The sequence below is a fragment of the Cololabis saira genome, chromosome 15 (genome assembly GCF_033807715.1).
Source record: "Cololabis saira isolate AMF1-May2022 chromosome 15, fColSai1.1, whole genome shotgun sequence".
Classification (NCBI taxonomy): Eukaryota; Metazoa; Chordata; class Actinopteri; order Beloniformes; family Belonidae; genus Cololabis; species Cololabis saira.
In genome coordinates, this window is record NC_084601.1 from 34,687,614 (window position 1) to 34,713,326 (window position 25,713).

The 25,713-nt window shown below is 40.3% G+C and overlaps 1 protein-coding gene across 1 annotated transcript in view; it reads right to left on the bottom strand.

The window, feature by feature from the left end:
- Positions 1–9,038: 9,038 nt before the first annotated feature.
- LOC133460708 (collagen alpha-1(XIV) chain-like) overlaps positions 9,039–25,713 on the bottom strand; it is a 205,547-nt gene continuing 188,872 nt past the window's right edge. The window contains 8 exon segments of the mRNA XM_061741443.1: positions 9,039–10,795; positions 15,329–15,484; positions 16,674–16,751; positions 17,243–17,431; positions 19,863–19,929; positions 21,221–21,256; positions 24,717–24,788; positions 25,036–25,089. Of these exon segments, the coding sequence (XP_061597427.1) occupies positions 10,542–10,795; positions 15,329–15,484; positions 16,674–16,751; positions 17,243–17,431; positions 19,863–19,929; positions 21,221–21,256; positions 24,717–24,788; positions 25,036–25,089 (906 nt within the window). The 3' untranslated portion in view covers positions 9,039–10,541.

The window sequence follows — 25,713 nt, forward strand, 5'->3', positions numbered from 1 at the left end:
GTATTGCTGAATTACAGCCAAGTGATGTTTGATGGCGAAGCTTAAAAATTACCTCAAACTTCGCCGAATCACTACGGTCACGCCCTCTGGCAGAAACTTAAAAGCTTCGCAATTTAGCGTCGGCCATGTGTCTAGATTGTACAAACCAAGTTGTGAGCCAATTCGATAAAATCTCTAGGAGGAGTTCGTTAAAGTACGAGGCCTAGAAATGATCAGAATTCATGAAAAATGACATTTTCTGTTCAAAATGCCGGACTTCCTGTGTAACTTAGACCATGGGTCCAAAAGACTTTTTTGTAGCTCTTTGTCTAATATAATACTCACATAAAGGTCATTGCTGTAAGTCAAACCATATTGTGGGGCTCGTCAAAAAACATAAAATAGGTGGCGCTATAGAGCCCATTCTCGTGGACCCATGCCTGTCGCCCATAAAATACGTAATTTTACGCGACTCTGGAAGCGTGTGCAAAATTTGGTGAGTTTTTGAGCATTTTAAGGCCTCCAAAAAGGCAATTTATTTACGGCGAGAATAATAATAATAATAATTAAAGCTGCAAGCAGCGATGAACGGGCCCTCGCACTCACGGCCACCGACCCCCATAAGTATCAGAAATGACACCACCCACGACTTCCTATGTCAAACCATTCAAAAGTTATAGCAGAAAAAAGGGACAACCAATCAGAAGAAGGGGCGGGGCTAATTGAGGCCAATGAAGGTCAAGGACTCCATAAAGAATCTGATGACACCACCCACGACTCTCTATGTCAAACCATTCCAATGTTATAGCAGAAAATCGGGACAATCAATCAGAAGAAAGGGCAGGGCTAATTAAGGTCAAAGAAGCTCAAGGACTCAATACCTAGTCCCATGACACCACCCACGACTCTTTATGTCAAACCTTTCAAAAGTTATGGCAGAGAAAAGTATTCTAGTGGGCGCTGTTGAGCCGTTAGGCAACGCCCATTAATGCAAACCATGAAATATCAAATGTATCGACAGGCCTGGCTTTTCTTTAAGTTGCAACATGATACAGGTGTGTACCGATTTTCGTTCATGTACGTCACACCGTATTATGGGGCTTGAGGCGCAAAGTTTTTTCTGTCTGAACCAATCAGATGAAGGGTGGGCGCGCTTTTTGCCGTCTAGCGTCGCCACGGTAACACTTTTGAAAGAGAAAAGTAATGCGTGGTGTCGGAGGATGGAGACGCACGTTTTGATGTATAACACACCTGGGTGCACGTTACGGTTCGGGCCGCATTAATGACCGAAGAAATGGCATAAATTGTGCCAAAATTACACGATTAATTCAAAATGTTCAAAATGGCCGACTTCCTGTTGGGTTTCGGCCATGGCGCCAAGAGACTTTTCTTTAAGTTGTTACATGATACAGGTGTGTACCGATAAAGGAAGATAAAGGAAGCTCTGAAAACCTCTGAAAAAAATTGTTAACCAAAATTGAATCATTATCCAGGTTAATCTATCCAGCATACTCTCTTGTAATCCCACCAAAGATTATAAAAGAAATGAATAGAATACATTTTAATTTCATATGGAAAAATAAACATCACTATTAGGGATGCACCGATCCGATATTTGTATTTTTGTTTCGGGATCGATATTAAAAACAACTCTAGATCGGGTATCGGTAACAATGGGCCAATCCATAGGGGCAGATCTATTCAATTCTAATTCTATGTGTGCTCTGTGAGTGTTGTCACACGCTAGTCACGTAATGTCAGCACGCCGTGCGGAAGTCTACACTTTTCAAAATGGAGCGAGCTAAAGGATCTGCGATATAGAATTTTGTCACATTACCTCAGCCAGCACATGCGACTGCAACTTGCAATACTTGCAAAGTCAGTGTTTCGAGGAGGTAGTAAAACGTTTTTACTTTTAAGTTTAACAGCACACTGGATGGATGAAAGCTTCGTGCCACACAGTGCAATTCTAAACACAACCTTTATCTTATTTATAAAGATAAAAGAAGCTCTGAAAACCTTAACAAACCATATAGAACTTAGGAAATTCGCTATAAGGAAAAACAAGCTCTATAAATCAAGGTTATCCCTCTTTAAATCATTTTGAACCAATAAAGCCTTTGGAGGTACTTGATATTAAGAACCTTAAAACTTCTTCTGCTGGCCATGATGATATTACAGCCTATCTGATCAAAAAAGTTGATCAATTATTGATCAATTATTGTTCCTTTAATGTGTACTTTTTCTTTGTCACTTGAATCTGGTATTATCCTACAACATTTTTTTTGCTAATAATGAGAAGATAAATCTTGTCCCACTGGCAGATTTTTTTTTACTTATTTCAAGTTAAAATTTACTTGAAACAGGTGAAAATTGTCAAATAAGTTATTTTTCTGGTGTTATTTTTCTGGTGATGACTCTAAATCAGGGGTATTCAACTAAAACTTTAGGTCCAGTCAGAGAAAATGTACTTAAGCGGAGGTCCAGAACATCATAATACATCATAATAAATAAATAAAAAATCTATTGCAGTAGTTCAAACATTAAGAATATTGTGTACACATAAATTCATATAAAAAAGTTCTAATTGAGTTTTTTGTCAAGATGAATTGGCACTAGCCTTAAAAAGGGTAATGTGGTACAACCATGATTCATATTAAAATAAATTAATTTCCTTAACATCTTGAAATCTTTTTTTTGTACAAGTTTTCAGTATTTTACAAAAATGGTTGTTTTTTTAATGGTCGCGCCAGATGCCATGCCAGATTGAGCAGAAGATTGATTTAAATACATTAGTGATCTCAAAAAAAGTTTTCAAAACCAGAGTCCTGGTCGGACGGTCGCACCACATGACATTTTGACGCTTAAAACAACAACAAAATCCCAAGTAACTAGTATATTTTGTAAAATTCAAGTGAGTCCATATGTGGGACAGGTAGTTCATATATATGATATTTTTATATCCATTTAAACCTTTTTTGAATCGAAAAAAAAAGGTTTTTTCAGAAAATATAGGCGTCACGTCATTGACCCAGTCATGCTGTTTACACAGATCTGATTGGCTGAGCAGCATCACGTGGGATGGCTTAACTCGTATGCAATTGGTCTGTAAGGTCTGCTGAACAAATGCCATAAAGTAACGCTGCGCTGGTTAAAATAGAAGTGCCTGGGTCCGCGGAGGACGGCGTCCGGACTGTTGAAATAGCAGTAAAACCACATTCATTGATGAAATGACATAAGGGATGGAAAGAGGGGATGACAGTTTTACTGGGGGGATGATTTGGACCGTTTTTATTTCAGGGGGGATGCCATCCCCCCTCACCCCCCCTCATCTCGAGTAGTCCTACTGATTATATATCCCATTTGTTGCAAGAATAACTTTCAAAATCAGTAAATAATAATTATAATGAAGTGTCTTGTAAATCAGTCACTTTAAAATCTAAATCCTTATTTTAATTTCAAGTTAACTTACTTTATCTTTGGAACGAGCTCAGCTTCATGTCGAGCGCGTCTCCTCTCTGCTAAACACATACACACACGCACACACGCACACACCTTCCTCCACGCTGGTTGATACGGGCTGTTGGGGCGGGTGTTAATCGGAACAAACCAATCATCTTGCCCTACTCACAAGCTGCTGGCCTAAGTGGCCTCTGATTGGCCTGGCCCGACTCTCTAATTTAGAAAAAAAGTCAGAGCCGACTGCAGGGAAAACTCAGCCCCGCCTCCCTCTCCAGTGTGAGAGCTGCACTTCTCACAGGGATGAAAACTCAGTTTTCAATTCAAACCAGAAAAAAATCATTACAAATCGCCTGTTTGATCTAAACTGCTCAAATCGACATTGTTTTTATATCACAATAAATAACATATTTGCAAAGTTGGAAGTTGACTGGACATTGCATGACAAAAGTATAATTTATTTGGAGATTAGTTCATATTTTGAAAAAAGTGAGTGAGTTCATCCAAGATTGTCATATCCACTTGTTCAGAATGGAAGCCTGATTAAATGTACTGATTTTGGGTCAATTTGGACCAAATATTTGAAAGTTAAAACAACTTTTATGTTCATGGCGAGACACCGAAATTTGACAACCTCTGACAGCGACACCCTTTGATAAGAACTTACAGTTTTCTCTGTCAGTCATCGTCAATGTCTTACCTTTTATCTGACCAACTTTGAGATCAATACACTCATCTCGCTTGGAGCACAGATGCATACTGCAAGACATGACAATTCCTGGTGCCAACAGGTGGCGCTACAACCGATCCTGAATATTCCACCATAGATGTCTTCAGGCTCAGCCTACAATCATGCACATACGTTTTCAACAACATCAAATCATGTATTGCTGAATTACAGCCAATTGATGTTTGATGGCGAAGCTTAAAAATGACCTCAAACTTCGGTGGATCACTACGGTCACGCCCTCTGGTAGAAACTTAAAAGCTTCGCAATTTAGCGTCGGCCATGTGTCTAGATTGTACAAACCAAGTTGTGAGCCAATCTGATAAAATCTCTAGGAGGAGTTCGTTAAAGTACGAGGCCTGGAAATGACCATAATTCATGAAAAATGACATTTTCTGTTCAAAATGACGGACTTCCTGTGTAACTTAGAGCATGGGTCCAAGAGACTTTTTTGTAGGGCTTTGTCTGATATAATACTCACATAAAGGACATTGCTGTAAGTCAAACCATATTATGGGGCTCTTCAAAAACATAAAATAGGTGGCGCTATAGAGCCTAATCCTTTTTGACCCATGCCTGTCGCCCATAAAATACGTAATTTTACACGACTCTGGAAGCGTGTGCAAAATTTGGTGAGTTTTGGAGCATTTTAAGGCCTCCAAAAAGGCAATTTATTTACGGCGAGAATAATAATAATAATAATAATAATAATAATAATAATAATAAACATCACAGATACAATAGGGTCCTCGCACTTTCAGTGCTCGGGCCCTAATAATAAACATCACAGATACAATAGGGTCCTCGCACTTTCAGTGCTCGGGCCCTAATAATAATAATAAACATCACAGATACAATTGGGTCCTCGCACTTTCAGTGCTCGGGCCCTAATAATAATAAACATCACAGATACAATAGGGTCCTCGCACTTTCAGTGCTCGGGCCCTAATAAATCTTCTCTCTGTCTGATATGATTGTAGCCACAAGATGGCAGCATTTAGTCTCTTTCACAGCGGATGGCAGCACATTTACAAAGGTTTCTTTTTTTTAATTTTGGCAGCTCTGTTAAATGTCTGAAAAGTGCCAGAGTGAAGAGAACAGATGATGTCAGGCAAAAGAAAATTCTCCCAGTGAAGAAATGTTGATGTAAATGTCTTGAATTATTCCTTTATAAAGTTTAAGCTGTAGTCTCTTCTCTTTATGACAAACTATCCATTATTAACCACATGTTCTGTAACCAGGCATCTCGTTAAGAAGAAAAAACACAGTATGTTTCCACAGTAATAACATCATAATTTACAATAATTTAATGCCTGTATCACTCTGTCCTTGCATGATGATGAGGGACGATGGAGAATGTCTTCTCAAATGGAATTAAAGGCATGTGGACCTGTTTACATTTTCAAAGGGAGGAAAGAGAGGGATCATCCCTCATTTGGATGCGATCAGGTTTCAGGAATCTGTGATGTAAAGAGATGAAAAAAGAGGAAAAGGTCCATGTTCTGATGCCTGTGTGGTCTGTTATTCACTCCGTGTCTCGCTCTCTCTGTGGTGATGATTTGTGATGAATACCTGCAGCTTACCGTCGTGAACCACTAACAAGTTTGAACTTGTGACTGCGACATCAATGATTTCTTCACAGTGTCAGCATTACCAGTGTGGTCCTGCTCCAAACAACAGTCTTCACATCGGAGAGATAAGAAGAACATAGAAAAAGGTGTTATGTGTGGCCAGGTATGGGTTTCTCCACACCTAGGTGTGTGTGTGTTAATGCTGCTGTCTTCTCCCCCTCTCCTTCCTCTTGGTTCCCTCCACAGGCTGGCAGTCAGTTAGCAATCAGGAGGTTGTGGATAAAGAAGAGGAGGAAGTCCTCGTTCTCTCTAACTCTGGGGACAGCAGGAGAAGGGGAAGGTTTGTTTAGTTTCCTTTTTTTTCCTCATTTGCAGGCAAGCCAGGCCTGGTGAAAAATGTGATATTTAATGGTTTGCATTAATGGGCGTGGCCTAATGGCTCAACAGCGCCCCCTAGAAAACTTTGTGCCTCAAGCCCCACAATACGGTTTAACGTACATGCATGAAAATCGGTACACACCTGTATCATGTCACAACTTAAAGAAAAGTCTCTTGGCGTCATGGCCGAAAACGAACAGGAAGTCGGCCATTTTGAATTAATCGTGTAATTTTGGCGAAGTTTATGCCATTCTATAGTATTCTTAGTAATATTTATATTTACATTATAACATATATATTATTACCATATAACATGTAGGCCTATATATATATATATATATATATATATATATATATATATATATATATATATATATATATATATATATATGTTATAATGTAAATATAAATATTACCAAGATTACTATAGCAATATTGATTTAATATAAACATCATGTCATAGCTATCTGTTTCTGGGTATTTTCATATAAAAGTACGTTTTTCAATGTTTATTATTCACAAGTATGCAGTGTCATAACTACATCTCTGACGTTCATAAAAAACAAAACTGTTTGAAAATCAGTTGAGAATTGAGCAAGTTAAGGTTGTTTAAGCAGTACATGCACCATTAAACACAATGTTATGAGTGAGCGAGCTCTCCTGTGGCAAGATGGCCGCCGTGTGACGACGTCGCTCTGCATTGGCAGCAGCGCGGACGAGTTATCTAGCCTTTATATATGTCTATGGGTCGTGTCATCGGACATGGTTTTGAGTCCTTGAACATAATTGGTGCAAATTAGCTCCGCCCCTTCTTCTGATTGGTCGATATCTGATAGTTCCTACTTTCTGCCATAACTTTTGAATGGTGTGATATAGAGAGTCGTGGGTGGTGTCATCCGCTAAATGTCCAGGCCTGAAGAATCTAAATGCAAGTCATACAAGCTTCCACTGCAGCACGCCTGAACGTGCACAAGGTTGCGAGGGCCCGTTCATCGCTGCTTGCAGCTTTAATTTTAGTTTATTTTAGTTTGAGTTGGAGATTACCAGTAGTCTTCTTTTGTCGGTTTGTTTTAAGTTATAGGTCTACCTGGTTTTTCCTTGACCCCTTACAGGCTTATTCTTATAGTGGGGTAAGTGCAGGGTCCGACGGCCCATTGCGTGGCTGGCCCTGTGCTTGCCCCTCTTTTGTCCTTTTTGGCCGGGATCTCCATCTCTTTTTGGTTCGTTACTTTTGGGTTAACCATTCTCCTTGTTTGTTTTCTCCCCAGCAACTTAAAAACAACAAATCAATACAATTTGTTTTCAACCCTTGAAATCATTGTGTGGCATCCTTAATATGTTGTGGTCTCATTGAGCCTAATTGTTTCTTTACTTTTATGAGGCCGTAACACAGCAGGATGTATTTGTAGAAGTCCACCTGAATCCAGAATGCTGCTGCCCCGGTTTTCACCAGAACTAAGAAAGTGGATCACATCACTCCAGTTCTGAGATCTTTCCACTGGATCCCTGTATCTCAGAGAATACACTGTAAAATACTTCTGTTAGTTTATGAATCACTGAATGGTTTAGGTTTACCCCAACCCAAATACATCAGAGACGTGTCGTTGCCATATCAACCACCCAGAACTCTCAGGCATCCTCTGTGTCCCCAGAATCAGAACCAAACATGAGGAAACGGCATTCAGCTTCTATGCTACCCAGATCTGGAACAAACTTCCAGAAACTGCAGGAACACTGAAACCCTCAGTTCCTTTAAATCCAGATTAAAAACAAATTTGTTCACAGCTGCCTTTGACTGACATATTTAAACTATTTTGAATTGAAGTTTAAACAAAGTTAATTTTCATACTCAATTAAGTCGAACTCTTCTTTATTCTGCCACTGAACTGTGACCCCCCCCCATTCACTTTTCATATATTTATTATGTAAAGCACCTGGAACTGCCTTGTAGCTGAAATGTGCTACATAAATAAACTTGCATTGCCTAAAACTACGAGACAGCATCTGTTTATTATTAATTCTAAATGTGACCAATCATTTCTTGAGTGTATGTATCTCGGCGATGCACCACTATTCTCTTAACTCTTCCTGTTCTGTCTCAAATGCAGGAGCAGCTGATAAGAGGTTTCCAAAGCCCGAAGTAATGAATGGAATAAGAGCCAAAACCCCATCCACACTGAAGGACAGCAGTCCAGGGTGTTGAGCAGGAGCAAAACAGGGAGAGGAGAAGAAGTTCAATCCATATTTTTGTTTACTTTGATGATCATTGGGAAGGTGATTTGGACAAACGTGATAAAGACACAGCAGGAATATCAGGAATGCAGTATTACGTGTTTGAGTCATGGCTAAAGGAACTTATTCCAGACTTGAACGCCTTTCTATATGAATTAGCTGTGCTAACTAATGAGAGAGGGTGTCATCCTGGACAAGTTACTGTTTGAAAGCTGTACCCCAAAAAACTGAAGTATATAAACTGAAATTACGGACTGTGAGTTTCAGTCCGTAACCTCGCTTTTTAATAAAGCGCATGGATGACTCAGGTGTCCTGAAACATCTCTTAGCTTTTCCTTTCCACAGTCGCCTGGTGTTTCCTCGGGACCCGGCGTTGGTGTTGCTACACACTGCTTTCTTCCATCGTTCCCACTTTCCCGGAGTTTGTCCACGATTTCTATGTAATGACATTTTAAGTGTGGTTGTTTTTGGTTCTGAACAAGCTTGCAGCAGAGGTGTGATGCTGCAGGGAGCCAATCAGTGGCCGGCTGCATTCTGTTGAAAACACATCAATGCTCAAGTAAAGGCTGTCCAGGTTATTTAGACCTCACAGTTTAGTCAAATCCCTTTTCAAGGAAACACACAGACACACACACCAGCGCTAGTACTTTAGTTGTACTGTTCTGAGAAAATTAAAACCAAGTAAAAATAACTTATTTTATTGATTTTATTTTTAAATATCCTGGTCTGAGGCGGTCATGTCCAGGGGTGAATAAATGCACATTCTTCCAAACAGCTGTAATAAAAAATAATAATAATAATAGTAATAATAATAATTCATAATAATAATAATAATAAAAAAAAATCACCATCCAGCTGTAAAAAAAACAAAAAACAATTTTAATAAACACATGATTTAATTCAAATTAATTTCAACTTCACACTGAGTGAACCATAGAGTTTCTTATTTCAGATTAGTCTGTAGTTCCTGCATAAAATATAAAAAAACAAATGTCGATCCACACTTTTGCACTGGAACTTGAGTCAAATTAAGTCTGAATTAGCTTAAATGGATAAAAGACTTCAAAGATTTGTTGAAATATAAAAAGAAGGTAACTAATATTATCAAAAGGACAGGACGCAAAGCAGGTATTGGCCTAAAAAAAGATTTTCTCTTAACTGATCCGTTAAGTTTGAAATCTGCTTCAGTGATTAAATCTAATTCTGCACCGCTACGCCTAATTCTCCAAGCAGAACTGAACCAACATAAAATACATCAACACAGAAACATCGCTGTTAAAGGAAAACGTGATTGTGTGGTTTTTACAACTAATATTTTTGATCAGCTTTATCGTACACAGAACAACGTCACAATGAATGTAATACTGTATCAATAACTGCTGGTAAAACTCAAGAAAGGAAAGAAATCCTAACAGTAAAATGGGTCCGTGGCTTTATGAGATCAGAAACAAAAATTCATGACGTGGTGAATGTGAAAAATTAAAACATGCTAAACTTGACATAAATAACTTTTTGATGACATCTGGTGTCTGGTTGTAACATTTAGGCGCCTTCAGAAATAAGAGATGGAGGTAACAACTACACAACTTGATGTAAACTTGAATTAAACACCAGATTACAAAGATTTCAAGGAAAGATGTACTTCACAACCAATGGTATCATTGCAAAACCCTTTCACATTTATATTAGTCAACCATAAAAATGAAAGGTGGAAGTAAAACTACCAAACACCAACAGGAATCACAAGATGTGGTTTGCAATAGATACTCGGAAATTAGATTTAGTGATGAAAAACGAACATAGATAAAGGACTGAAACACTTCCTAGGACATTGGGAGGCACTTAAACAACCAGGTGGAAAATACTGAAACCAGAAAGGGAACATGACAGACCACTAAGCTGAGAACTAACAAAAGGTCGTGTGAAATATCAACCCCAATTCAGCTCACAACTTTGCTGAGCAGTTTATTTGACTCAAAAACAAAACAAAAAGAACTACGTAAAACCATTTTGTTGAAGTTAATTCAAAAGCATAGATGAGTTCGAACAGTCCCAACCTTAAAGCCCGTTCCGTTCCCTCTACAATGTCCGTAAGAAATTCCTCTGCGTCAGGCACTTGTTGATGAGTTCATCACGGCTCGGAGCCGTCCAATCAGAAACAGCAAGCTGCCTTCTGTCTTCCCCCTCACGTCCTCTCAGTTAGTTAGTCCAGGCAGCACCTTCGCTTCCCTCTTTAGTCTCCTCTTCAGCCCAGTTTTCTCCCCCCCCCCTATGCTCCGGGTGCTGCGGTACCCCTCAGCGGGAGGCCTCTGCTCGGGGTCGTCGCGCGCCAGCGCCGGGTCGTCGGGCGACACCGGCTGCGGCGGCGGGTAGTTGGGTTGGTAGTAGCGGTACGGGTCTTCCTCCTCGGCCTCGCCGTAGTTTTGGAAGACGCTCTGCGGCAGTTGGACTGCAGGGACAGCGCGCCCGTCAGTGATATCCTCACCCTCTGCGTTGCCAAGCAGCCGGGCGGCGAGCCCACCGTCACCCAGTCAGACGGACGGACAGGGAAAAGCCCAAGACAAAGATGGCCGACGCCCGCCACCACAGGAAACAGTGTTTTTGGAGAGATTTGTGGGGAAGTGATTGGGTTAGCGGGGAGAAGGGGTTGGAAAAGAAGGTAGGAGCAAGAAACATAGACGGACATGAGTTACCAAGGTTACCAAGGATTATGAAGGTTATTGAGCGACAACTGGACACTGCAGTTAGGAGGAAGCTCAGGACAAACGACCCAAGTTAAAAGTTAGACTTAACAACAATGTTTGAACTTAAAATTGACACACAAATGTGTAAGTTTTACCAAGCAAGTATTAGATTTGTTATCCTTTGGCTGACATTCAAGCTACAACTATCAAAAGTAATTTAAAGGTAAGGTAAGGGATTTCTGGATGATGTCAATCGTACGGAGCCCCTAAAGGGACACGGATTATTTATTTTTTTTATAATGAGTTTTAAGCGTGCGCGTGAAACCTTTACGCGCGTGCGTAAAACCTTTAAGTGAGCATGTAAAGTTGTTTACTTGCAAGCAAAGTGGTAATGTCCTTATAATGGAGTCCCAGGTTAAAATATAGCTCAGCTAAATCCTGTAATGTCATTTCCATTCATAAACAGAGCAGGAGCACCTGGAGGGTCTCCTGTTCCAGCAAAACTCCCATGTACTTGTTTTTACGCGCTAACGTGGAACAACTTTTAGGCGCTCACTTATAAGTTTTGCGAGAGCGCGTGAAACTTTTTAGTGAGTGCATAAACGTTTTACGTGCTCACGTAAACAACTTTACGTGCTCACTTAAATGTTTTAAGCGCGCGCGTAAAGGTTTCACGCGCGCGCTTAAAACTCATTATAAAAATAAAAAAAAATCTGTGTCCCTTTAGGGGCTCCGTACAATCCTCAATTTGAAGTAAAATATTAACAAAACATGTACGCGACCTCCTCTCGCCTTCTACCACCAATGCTCCGCAAAAAACAGGCTCCTGGTAAACAAGAGCTCTGTGTTAAATAACATGCAGAATCCCTTACCTAGCTTTCCATGTATGCAAGCATTAACTTCAGTAATAAAAGTATCTTAAAAGTATGTTAAAACGTGCAGGATATGTCAAAATCTGCCTTGCACCGGAGTTTTTGATTCAATTGCAAAGGTGATTTGTGTTAAAGGCCTTTGAAATAGTCAGTGAAGCTTATGCATTAAAAAAGAGGCGGCGGATGTTCGTAAACCAGAAGAAAAAGTCAGGAAACGATGATCGCGTCGGTGTAGGTGCACAGTGTGTTCAGACTCCCAACTGCTCAGCTAATTAAAGTGAAAAATTTCAAGAATCTACAACCATAAAGTGGATTCTTTTCAGAGTTTTTCAAGGCACCACATCTTCTCTAAAATGATCGTGGATATCTGTTTAGCTGGGATGTTTCGGACCTCTCGAGGTGTTACCCTGCTTAAGTATCTGGGATAGGCTCCACCAGAATCCTGTGTCCTTCACAGGATAGAACAGGGTGTCTCAGTTTCAGTCCTCCTCCCTGTCCTGCATGTTTTAGATGTTGCCTTGTATCAACACGCCTGATTCTTATTAATGGTTGTTATTAACTTGCTATCAAGGTCTGCACAAGTCTGCTGATGACACAGCTACTTGTATCAAGGTGCTGAAGCGAGGTCATATCTAAACCCTGCAGGATCGGGGGGGAAGAGGACCGGAATTGGGAAACACTGGGATAGAAGCAGGTATAGATAACAGCTGGATGAGATACAGTTGTATGATCGAGTCACTACTCAATTAATAATTGGTTTCACTCTCAATACATAATAAGTGACCAGAATACAATGAATATCTGTATATTCTTGCACTGTACAAGCAAAAGTGTCTGATCAAATGTTTTAAAGTATAAATATGTGTAGATTTCCAACATTTATGACAAAGACATACAGCAAACACACATTTATACCAACTGTATCTGCAGCATCATGTTTATGTGTGATGCAGCAAATCAACTGATGCGTCCAGTGGCAGCAGATAAAGCTACTGCTCTGCTGCTGCTGCGTTGGGGGTTTGAGGAACGTGGCTCAGTAATCACTATAATGCTGTGATGGGTGAGTAAAACAAAAGAAAAAAGGAAAAGGAAATTGCGAGGGAGGAGGATAGACAACAGGTAGAGATGGACAGAAACGTACACAAAAACAAAAGAAAAACAGATTACAACATGCAGCTGTTACTCACATGACCACCCAGCAGGCTTTCACAGCGTCACCACCTACTGTGAAACCTTCCACCTCAACACATCAACATGAACATGACCATGCATGTAATGGCCAAAGATAACTCCTGAAGGGTTTTCTGCAGTTCAAACGTTTGCTGATTTGCAACAAGAATGGATACAGGCGTTGTATCACAAAGGAACGGCCTGGATGTATTTGGTAGGGGTGTAACAATATATCGTGCCACGAAATTTCGCGATACAAAAACGTCACGATACGTGTGGTGGAGGTGACAAACTGTATCACGATATTGGATTATTAATATTAATCTATTTTGTTGACTAGTAACGCGCCTCGACCCGCGGACCAAAATCTTCCTCCGCTCAGAAGAAACTAGTACCGTTTTGGTCCCGATCACGGGACTCTAGCAGGGTTTTGAGCTCTGAACTTTTACTTATGTAAGGCTGGTGTAGAGTTAAGCCTTACCTTATTAAATTAAACCTTTTTCGGGTCGTGAGTAGGATAAACACAGGGACAACTTCTGCTGAGTTCCAGTGTACTTTAATGTCCCTCAACAGTGTAGGATTTTAGAACATCAACACAGCACCTAGTGCCGTACTGTGGCGTATCACTCCGCCCAATCTAAAACAGACTAATCACTACAGATAAACTGACTAGTGTCATTATAGTCCCTGATTTACATCAGAATATAAAGATTATATATTTATAAAATAATGAACCCTGAATTACCAAAATAACCTTCTTAACAAAAATAAATCTCCTCTTACACTTATAAGGTGAGCATGAATCAATCTTTTTTATGATGTAAAAATGTATGTGTTTATTTACTTTTATTTATTTATTTAATTTTAGTTGTTAAATTTCTGGAAAAGAAAAAAGTCAAATCATACATGAGAAAAACTATTCAGTTTGTGGCAAAATATTTTTTACTTGTATGAAACTGAAGATGCATAATGCAAACCTGACATTTACTCTTAGTTCAGTGTGTGGAAAATGGTTGGCCTGTCTTTCTCTTTAAAACTTAAACAGTTATAAAGCATTACAAACTGTAACAATAGGGCAAATGCACAGTATTATTTTTTATTTTGTGTCTTTCAAATAAAAGACAATTTTTTCCCGTCATATGTTCCTCATTCAAGGTTGTTAAAAAAATACTGCTATAATATCGTATCGTATCGTTATCATGACCTTAATATCGTGTATCGTACCGTATCGTGAGATTAGTGTATCGTTACACCCCTATTATTTGGTGAACTTCATATCACTCCAAATGACGTTTTTCAAATTCATGCCAGGAAAACCCTCCAGAGAGCATCTTTTCAGTGAATGACTTATCCCACGCTCCCTAGACGGAAATGGGAACACAGAGACGTTAAGATGCAGAATTCACATGCATTTTTTTTTTTCCTTTCCATTTTACTGATATGTGAAGCAAACCATTCAGGCACACGACTGCAGGAGGTTGTTCAAGACTGTCATCTATGCTGAACACATCATGTGCCTTCTAAGCATGGGACCCCCAGCTCCTTTAATGCTGCATCAGGGCTTTACGGGTTGGAGGGTTGGTTAAGTTGTAATTACCTTCAAAGTAATTCTGAGGACTAAAAAAGAAGAGTTGATCCTCCATGATGCTTTTTTTGTTTGGACGTTTGCCATCCAAAGCAAGCCCAGTCTATTCAGATATATTTCAAAGATTCTTGTTTGCTTCAGAGATGCCGACTGATTTCAGTAAAACAGAATTCTACATCTTAACCGTGAGTGTATTTCAAGGCTTTTATGTTTCGCTCTTGAATACACCAAATGTGGGATGGATAATGTCATTACCATGCAACAAGTTTATCTCAGTGGGAGCTCGTCACCGTGAAAAGCAACCAAATGGATTAAGCGTTTCCCCCGATGACCCTCAATCCACAAGAGGAAACGGCATTCAAATGCTTTCATGCTGAGTCATATAGTTATTAACACAGTCAATACAGTTGAACACACGTTGCGTCATTGCAATGGAAACAAATGTTAAATGTCTGTATTTTACTCGTGTGAAAGTTCTATGTGTGTTTTTAAAGACTTAGCCTGTTGTTGTCACTACACAGCAATCACAGTGAAGCTGGTGTTTGCTATTAATATGGTTGTCACGAAAGATCAGTTCAGTTACAGCTCAGCATTCGCGTTGTTATGTGACGCAAGTGTGGTTCAATTAGAGAATTACAGTAACTGTAGGGATTAGTGAGAACCGGACGTACCCCCAACGTTGTAGCCCACGCAGGAGTTCTGGTCGCAGTATCCCGGGGGTCCTGGGGGGCCGAGGGGACCAGGAACTCCTGGTCGGCCAGTAGATCCAGGGTTCCCAGGTCTCCCTGATGAACCCTGGTTTCCTGGTCTGCCTTGTCCTTGGGAACCTGGGAAGACATTGAAAAGATTTTACAAGTCTAATGCAGAATTAGGGTTGATTTTAAGATTCTGCTGTTAGTTTTTAAATCACTGAATGGCTTGGCTCCCCAATACCTTACAGAACTTCTCCACTCTCACACACCAACCAGAGCACTGAGGTCGTCAAGTCAGTGGCTTTTGGACGTCTCTAAATCCAGGCTTAAAACTAAAGGGGACCGAGCTTTTGCGGTGGCCGGCCCTAAGCTGTGGAATAGCTTACAACTAAACATTAGATCTGCTCAGACCCTAGAGGTTTTTAAGTCTTCTTTGAAAACCTATTTATTTTCTTTGGCTTTTGGTGTACGATAAATAGTTGCCTACATTTGTGAGAAGTGATTGTGCACTTTATGTGTCTGTTCTTTGCCGTCTATTTTCTACTTTCTATCTTTTATTACTATTTTATTGATCATTCTAGCATGTTAGTGATTTTATTGTTTCTACATGTTGTACTGTATTTTCTTGTGGTATTGTTTCATGTTATTGTATACTGTACAGCACTTTGGTCGACCTCGGTCGTTTTTAAATGTGCTATATAAATAAAATTGACATTGACATTGACATTGAATTCCATGATTTTGTTCACTACGTAGGGACCTTCTTCATGGGAATGTAACTACTGTTATATAAATACTGTAATTTCGGCACTATAAGGCAATTAAAATCCTTAATTTTCTCTCAAAAACCAGCAGTGCGCCTTATAATCACGTGCGCCATATGTATGAATTTTGTTGTTTACTGACCTCAAACTAATTTTACGTGGTTTGCTGCGCTCAAAAATCTGTCAAAATGAGTCTGAAGTGACGAATCCGCTCCGCTTGATTGATTGTCAGACCGTTCAGTTGACACATTAAAGTGGGTCCTTGGTTGGATACGGCTTGCAGCGTTAGATAACTAATTATATAGCGCTGGCAAGCAATCATCATCCAACATCTATTCAATGTTACTTTACTATAATTACGCGTCATATTCTGAGTTATTGTGAATGAGTTGAACAAATGTTCGACTTACCGGACTGTTTTGTTTCGCTTTATATCTGTTTTATCATGCACATTATAACATGCGCCTTACTGTATGTATGAAAATAAAGTCATTGATATTGCACCTTATAGTGTCCACAAAATACGGTATGTGAAGACATGTCTGGGTGTTCTCATTTACCAGGAGGTCCTGGGGGTCCTCTGGGGCCTTGGACACCGACACCTTGAGTTCCTTTCTCCCCCTTTTCTCCTGTTTGGCCTGGACACAGATAGTGATTACCATGCTGACACATGCTCATTTTTAACAGGAACACAGTTGAGAAGTTATTTTGGTTTCTCCCAGTAGACATTAAATATATTCAACAAGACACACATTTCCATTTTTTTTTTAATGCTGCTTATTTGGCATCATATACTCGGACGGACACACATGAACTGAGGTTCATGATGCTGTGTCAAAATTGTTACATTGCAGACAAACTTTAGGATGCTGCTGACAACGTGTTTTTAAAACAAGGCATGTAACACTTTTAAAAGTGTTTAATGAGAAGAGAACAAGAAGTAAACGTGAAGTCTGTTAAAACAGTAACTGCACCAAATTTAATAATCCAGATGGCAAAGTCCACTGTTGGTGGTGGTATCTCTCTCACACACTTGTGTTAGACGGTGTTTTACTCTGTACTCCTTCCACATTTGAGCTGCAGTCTCTTACGCTGCATCTCCCCTGAAAGCCATCTCTGACCGCCTTACCTCTCTCTCCTGGGTTTCCATTCTGTCCGTTCTGTCCTGGGAAGCCCGGCCTTCCTGGTGGCCCCTGTTCTCCCTGGGGTCCCGAGGTTCCCTGTCGACCAGGCTCTCCCGGGGGTCCCGGTACTGTGCGGATGGACACCGGTGGACTGGGCACGTGGTTGAGAATGGAGTTGTAGCGTTCCATGTGGGCTGTGACGGGAAAAAAAGAGAGGAATTGCCATAGTTTGAGCCAGTCATGAACGATTTTAAGTTTATTGACATATGTAGTGTTATAAATCATGGATAAGGAGGCAAAACAATTTGGACACTCAAAGTGAATTGACTGAATGTAACTTTTGAAACCCAGTAAGTACAGTCATCCATCGTTTTTCGCGGGGGTTACGTTCCAAAAAGAACCTGTGATAGGGGAAAAAAACACGCTCCTGGGAAACAAGAGCTCTGGGTTAGATAAAGTGCAGAATCCCTTACCTAGCTTCCCACGTATTCAAGCAGTAACTTCAGCAATAAAAGTATCTTAAAAGTATGTTCAAACGTGCAGTAATAAGTGGCCAGAATACAATGAATATCTGTAAATGATTGCACTGTACAAGCAAAAGTGTCTGATTTTAAGTGGGAGGTGAAATCCATGAAGTGGTAACCTTTATTTTTTTTACAATTATTATACAAGGCCTCAAATTGCGGATTACGGTAATTTGAACGGAAGAATCGGTGCAGAACGTTTTGTCGACATTCTGGGTTTTGGAGAAAATTTGCAAAGTTAAATTTGGCAAGCTGTTTTACGTACATGTACATGTACAGTACATATTAAACGTTATTGACACACAGGAAGTGAAGAAGCAGGGAGACTGTTTAGCCAATCAGATTGCAGTACACGATGCACAATGCAAATCCGTGCATCGAGACCGTGGAAGCTGAACCGCGTTATAGCGAGGGATTACTGTATTTTATGTTACATGGTAAAAAAAAGAATGCAAAATATGTATAAATCCCTCAACTAAATGACCCTTAAAACTTGAAGACATCTGAAGACCTGGTGACAAACACCCTTTTTTATTTAAATGAGCATGAGGCTCCTTTTAAGAAATGAGACTCATTAGCGCCACCCTTCGCCACGACGGCTGTCGGGGGTACTGCAGCAAACAGCGAAGCCGGCACGGGAGAACGGGGAGAACGTGCATGCAGCGTCATTTGACGTCTCATCCGCAGGACAGCGGGAAATTCGGCCCCACAATTGCAGCACATTTTGCAGCACACAGCCTGTTCAAGGCAACGGAGAGATACGCTAGAGGACTCATTCTTTTTGGTTTGGAACGCTTCATCTGACATTATTACTAGAAAACTTAAAACGTATACGAATTTTTTTCATAAATCCTGCCTCAAGCTCCTTTAAGATAAGATGCACTTTAGGTGGCATGACTCAGTGTTGGACTGAAAGTCATTGGTGTACAAGGTGAAGAGAAACGGAGAAAGCACAGTCCCCTGAGGAGCTCCATCATCACTAACCACCACATCAGACAGAACACTGCCCAGACGGACAAACTGTGTGCTGCCTGTCAGGTATTCAGTCCTCCAGGAGATCACCGAGCTGCTGACACCCATCACCTGCAGCTTCTCACCCAGCAGCAGCTGGATGCTGTTAAAAGCACTGGAGAAATCAAAGAAGGAGATTCTCACAGTGATTCCTCCTCCATGCAGGTGCAAATGAGCTCGTTGCTGCAGGTACATGACAGTCTTCAACTCCTAGATGGAGCTGATAAGGAAAGTGTAGGGATCCAGAACCGACTTCAGCTGTGGCCTCCGGTGGCTGAGACCCGTCTCTCCAGAACTTTATCACGTGAGATGTGAGGGCCACTGGTCCATAGTCTTCCAGGTCCGAAGGATCTGCAGTATTTTTTCTTTATTGACAACTCACTCACCCTACTGGTTGCAGCAGGTAGATGCTTTAAAACACTTTTACAACACAGTTTGGTTGTGTCCCAAAAGTAATCCAAAAATGATGGAAAAATGGAAAGATGTCTGTATTTTGTTTTCTTTTTTTTTCTTTTTCTTGCCAAATGATTTACTCACCCCCCACTAGGGGAGTTTTTACCTGCCATTGTTTATGTTATGTTTATGTAATAATTGCTCGGGGGTTTATGTTCTGGGTCTCTGGGAAGTACCTAGAGAAAACTTCTGTTGTAATAGACGCTATATAAGTAATATGAATTGAATTGAACTCAGTGATGTAATAATAATAACAATAGCCTCATAATTTGTCTTTAAAATAATGCAAACTATTGATGAATGAAATGATCATACTGTTTGTGTGAAAGTATAAAATTTTAAGCAGTACTGCCTATATCAAGCAGAACTGCCATGAAAATGGTGGAATTTTATTGCTTTCAGTGGTTTAGAGTTCAGTAAATGGAAAAATAACTTTCTTTAACTGAGGACTTTTTAAGAGATTTTCTGCACCATCCATGAGTAAGTCCTTTAGTTAGCCAGATAAAGTCTGGAGTGCCACACTTGAGAAGTAAGCTCAAAGTATTTTGTGCAACTGATCCTTGATTCAGATCTTCTAAAACAACAGGTTAAAGCTGCAGAATCAGTGAAAAATGGCACAATAAAAGTTGATACCCACTTTGTATCATCTGCTCGCAGATCTGCCTGGCGATGGCCTGAACCGACGCTGTTGACTGCAGGTCACCCTGAAAAGAGAGAAAAATACTGGTATTTTTTAGGTTGTCTCCAGACTTCTCAGACTTGTCACATCTTACGAACTGGGAGCGGGACGGTTAATTCATTCATTTCATGTATTGTGTCTGACCCCGTGCACTTATGTTAATGTGGGTAAATGAAAAAAAGTAATACAATAAAATTACAGAATAATAAAAAGAAAACACTGACTCGCAGGAGAGAGTCTTGTAGTTATGAAAACTGAGTGTATTGACTCATCTGCTAACTTCCTGATTTCTCTTTGCAGTAATCTGTCCCGGTCGTGATAATGATCATGATCATCAAAGGCTGCAACATCTTTGGGTGTTAATATGTTTCTGTAAATTACTTCTGATATTAACGCAGCTTTTGATTCCTCCAGCAGTCGCTGGAGAATGATAGGTACCGTCTCAGCGGTGAAACAGAGGTTGTTTATGTCTCACCAGAATTTAACGGAGTACTGGATATTTAGAGATATGATCATCTTCACCGGATGAAAGGACTAACGCTGATGACAAGGATTAAGCATTATTACAGTGGCAGTCAGGACCACTTGGTTATATACACTTTAACCAATATTTATTGACCACTACCTTCTCCTTTATATTGTACATATCTTTTGTTGACTCAAATTTGAAAATAAAAATAGAAAAGAAAAAGGTTTATAGCGGACCTGATCATTCAGGATTCATTAACCACAAATGATACAGTCAGGTATGAAAACACACGCTAAGCGCTGGCCACCTGTGATTTCTGAAGGAGCATCTTAATGCGCGGTCTGGATGCTGACAGGGATAAAACACAACGACCAGTTTCTGTATGGAGGATTTATTTTCACATTCATGGACAAATGCCGGCATGAATTTATACCACTACAGTCACTCTATTTGACATTTTTTGATATTTTGATATTTTATATATTCTTTGTTTGCACATACATGCCTTATTTATCTGCATTCATTTTATTTTATTATTTTATTCGGTACTTTCAACGTCATGCTGCTTAGTTGTTTTTGCAATTGCCCCTCGGAGATAAATAAAGTTTTTCTGAATCTGAATCTGAATGGACACACAGTCTCCCAGCTTGAACTTACTCTAGTATGTATTTTGTGATTCAAGTTTCTTATAATCATTCTTATTTTTGTCAAACTGACTGTTAGCCACCCAAGGACCTTTTTCATATTATTCTTAAAAGACCAATACCTTAAGTATTCACCTGTATTATTACGTGATGTCAAACCAAATGAGGTAAAGACTATTAGCACCTAAAGGAACAACACTCACCCGTTCACCTTTGGCCCCCTTGCTTCCAGCAACACCCTGCAACAAAAGAGGGATTTAAAAAAACAACCAAACTGAGATTTCATACATCCGTTCTCCCGGTAAGTTCTCCTGGCTGGCAGAATAAAAACAGAAATGCAGAAACAAAGAAATACAAACGTACATGTGGCTAACTATTCAATAACCAATATTTGTTGATCCAATTCAACAATCATTCATTTAAGCGTAACTTTGGTGGATTTTTGAATGCAAAGCATGAAAAAGGAGGATTAGGGTAAATATCTGAAGGAAATATTCAAATGAGTACAAGAATAAATGTGAATCAGACAGAATGCAAAGATGATAGGAAATAGAAGATGAAAGTAAAAAGTTGTATCAATAAAATCTTTTGCTCTGTCAGAACCTTCATCTTTAAAGTAAGAATCCTTTACAGAAGGCAGAAACGGACTCCAGTGTATATTTTCATCTAATCACAGCGGAGGCCTGCAGTCACTGAGACCACCAGTGACGACGGTGCAGTACTTAGCTGATTAGTTTTATCTGCAGTCTGCCCACGCACATGTACAGAAACGATATTTCATCACAGCATCAAGTTGTTTTATCAGAAGCTTGTATTACCCCCCACATTTATGTCATCTCCTCTTTGGAGACACATTCAAAGTGAGAATTACTTGCTTTTAAGCCGAAACGGCACGGCAGGATATGCACACGCTGGACTGTAGACTCTCTAAAAACCTGTCTAATACTGCCAAGATGAACAGCGTCACGTTATACAGACTGAACTCGTACATTTACTGATTATACTGATTATCTGAGTCCCACTGAAAACTTTGAACACACAGTAATGGAATCAGAGCTGGGCTGCACAGCCTGTTCAGTGGGTGCAATTTAATGGTTATTGTCTCAAATTCAAAGCCGTGCAGATGGGATGAGCTCAGAACATTACAACAGTGTTAACCACCGAATCCCCTCCAAGGACTCCAACCTGTGATTTTCCATCTACATGATGCTGGGAAGCCTTCAGAAACCTCTTTAGGGAACTCAGGGAACCAGAGCTGGGTCTTTAATAAAGAGAAGTATGATCCCTTTGTGATTCAGATGAAAAAAAGTTGTAAACTTTAATTTTTGTTTGGAAAAAAAAGAGTTGAGAGAAGGATACTGGCTACTTTTGATTGAGAGTAAAGAGAGAGGATTCTGAGCTTGTGTCAGTTCAGAGAGGGTTAAACTGGCCAAGTTTGAGGGTCAGACACGTTTTTCTTTTTTCCTAAAATGGTCTCCCCTGATGCGTCAACATGAATACACTGTGGGCCTGATTTACTAAAAGTTTGCGTGTGTAAAAACGTGTGCAAACTTGACAGCACCCGCAAACCAATGTGCCAGCTGATCTACTAACAGCGTGCAAAGAGGACTGCGTCTCTCAAATGCGCAAAATAGCACACGCAATTCAGTTAGTACTTTTGCCCTGATGAATAATCAATATGGGGCGTACCCGGCAGAAATCCTAAATACTGGGAGGGGAAGATGCAAATTGGTCCATTTACCACGCGCAATGAGATTTACCAAGCCTGAAAGTTATTCCGCGTATTGTGATTGCGTCTGTATTTAATACGTTCGAAAGGAAGGTGCTAATCTGCTGCTGCTGTTATTGTGGCAAGGAGGCGACATCCAAAATCAAAGAATATGCAGAGAGAGAGTCTTTATTCTGCTGCATGCTATTTTAAAAATGGTTGCACAAGTTTTATTAAAGGCCACTTTTTCTTTAGTTCTTCGCCTTATATCTTGCCACCTTCTTTTAATGTGCCCCCCTCCACTCGCCCACAAGCAGGCCAAGCCTTTGTGCCAAAACTTTGTATTTTATTGATTACTTATCTTATTGAACGTGAAATCATCCTTCGTAAATTACATTTAATTAAAACCCGTGCTTATTAATCACAAAACACAGGTTAAACATCATGACCAAATCCGCTCCGACCCCGTGTGTCAGTATCAGCGCAGACAGACTGCAGCTTCGCCTGAATTATGGTTCTGCGTTAAATCGACGGCGTAGGGTCGCGGTGCGGTGTGCATCGCCGCGTACCCTACACCGTCGGTTCTGCGTTGGTGTGACGCGGAACCATAAATCAGCCAATCAGGCAGCAAGGGGTTTGGGGAGCTGGGTTGATGTTGATATGAAGTGTACTCTTAAATTAAACCTGCTGTACTCTACTGCCCTTTAAACAGCTTGTGCTTTTTATTATTTTACTTCTTTTCTTATTCTTAACTATTTGTTATTATGTCTTGCCGCTTTTAATGTCAATGTAAAGCACTTTGAATTAGCTTGTGTTGAATTGTGCTATATAAATGAATTTGCCTTGCCTTGCCTTGATCCGCGGACCAAACTTGTTAAGGAGCATCAACTCACTCTTATCTACGCGGAAATAACGCTAAAATATAAAGAAGGCTTCCCAAAGTGTGATCTATGGTGAAATATGAAAATTAAGATGTGCAACTCTTCTAAAGGTGAGACATGCATTTAATTGACTTCATTGCGCCAGCCTTGGCGTTTATTATTACGCAAATGTGGAATGTTTGGGTCCGTCTAATTTTGTCAAATTAAATTTGGAGATTCACCGTTCACGTTTTTATGTGTATGCGTTGTATGAGAGAGAGATGGAGAGGGCGAGGGAGGGAGGGAGGGACGTGGCCTGTATGTCGTTGTTTTTTGTTTTTTTGCAGTTTGGGTGCACAATACACTTGTGTGTGTGTGTATTAAAAAGAGATTTTGCAGTATGTTGTGTAATTGAAACTGGTTTGCTGTGATCGTTGATGGCAAACTCATATTAAGCATTTACATCGCTGGTTATTATGTGCCCCCCAATTAGATCTGTTCTGCCGCCGACTCTGTTTTAACCTCATCTGCCGTTCTTTTTGTGTTACCAACTGCATTTATTCTATCGCAGGTTTTCTCCGATATTGCGTTTCTTTTGGTAATGTTTAAATGTCTTTGCTGTAGTTCATGAATGTGTTTATTTGCCTCTTCCACTAATATTTGTAACTCCACCGCGTCAAATTTCATTTTGCGCTTGCGACTATATCCTGCTTTCCATCCACTCTCCATGGCGCAGAGTTTGCGCTCGCAAACCGTAAGACGCGCAACACCTCATTTAAATACTGCGGTTTGCACCTGTTATCAATTGCGCACGCAATCTTAGTTGATCACCCGCAAAACACACAACAACAGCACGTGCAAACTTTTTCAGTGCACACGCAATTTAGTACTCTTTATTTAGGATCTTAGTAAATCGGGCCCTGTGTGTGTATCAAACACAGACCATCAGGCTGGACAAGAGGCTGCTAAAGCTGCACACAGACACGTTGGTCGCCTCACTGCGCTCTCTGGGATTCATCTGACAGACTGACGATGGATATTCACAAAGTGTGGCTATTTCTCAGGAGCATTTGAGAGAAAAGGTGCTGAGAGACACACACATGAGGAAAGGAGGAGTATCTCGTAACTCACCGGAGGTCCCAGTTCCCCCTGCTTTCCTTGAGCTCCGGTATTTCCTGGAGCTCCTGGAGCGCCTGGCGTTCCCTGAAAAGACAAGGGACAAAAATCCAGTCAGCTCAACAGTCTACCATTAAAACAAAAGAAAAAAAGAATCCCAATTGAGGATTAGATTCAGTCTCATTTAAGCCAACTTAAAGATTTGTTGAGTCAGATCTGCTGCTGAACTGTATTACATTATCCAGTTTTTGAACCTGCTCTTACAGATAAATCATGCTGAGTGAGTCTCTTTTAAATGATTGTGAATTCTGTCAACGTTTTTCCGGTAACTTACCATAGATCCTGCAGGGCCCGGTCGGCCAGGTGGGCCATCTTTTCCTGGAAGCCCCTGCGGAGGTAAGAATAGATGTTTTGTGGAGTTCTCAGTTCTTTTTGTCTATTTCTCAGTTTTAAGGACAGATTTAATGCTTGTCTCTTTACATTTAAATGCAGCATCAAAGTATTTTGAAAATACAATACATTTCACTTGTTTTATTCTTTTTAAGAATAAAACACCTCTCTGGTACTGTTTTTAACTGGTTCCGCTCCTATCTCACAGATCGATCTTTCTTTGTAAGTTTGGATACATGTTCCTCCAGAATGCATGAAATTAAGTGTGGGGTCCCCCAAGGGTCAATTTTAGGTCCGCTTCTTTTTAACCTTTACATGCTTCCCTTGGGGGACGTCATCAGGAGACACGGCATCAGCTTCCACAGTTACGCTGACGACACACAGCTGTACATCGCCGTGTCTCCTGATGACACAGGGCCACTTGATGCCCTTTTTAACTGTATTTTAGATATTAAGTCATGGATGGCAGATAATTTCCTACAGCTCAACCAGGACAAAACAGAGGTTTTAGTTATTGGTCCTGAAGGCCGGAGAGAGAAACTTTTACCAAAACTACAAGATTTTAAACCTTCGCAACGTGTAAAGAACCTGGGTGTTATTTTTGACTCTGAGCTCACTTTTA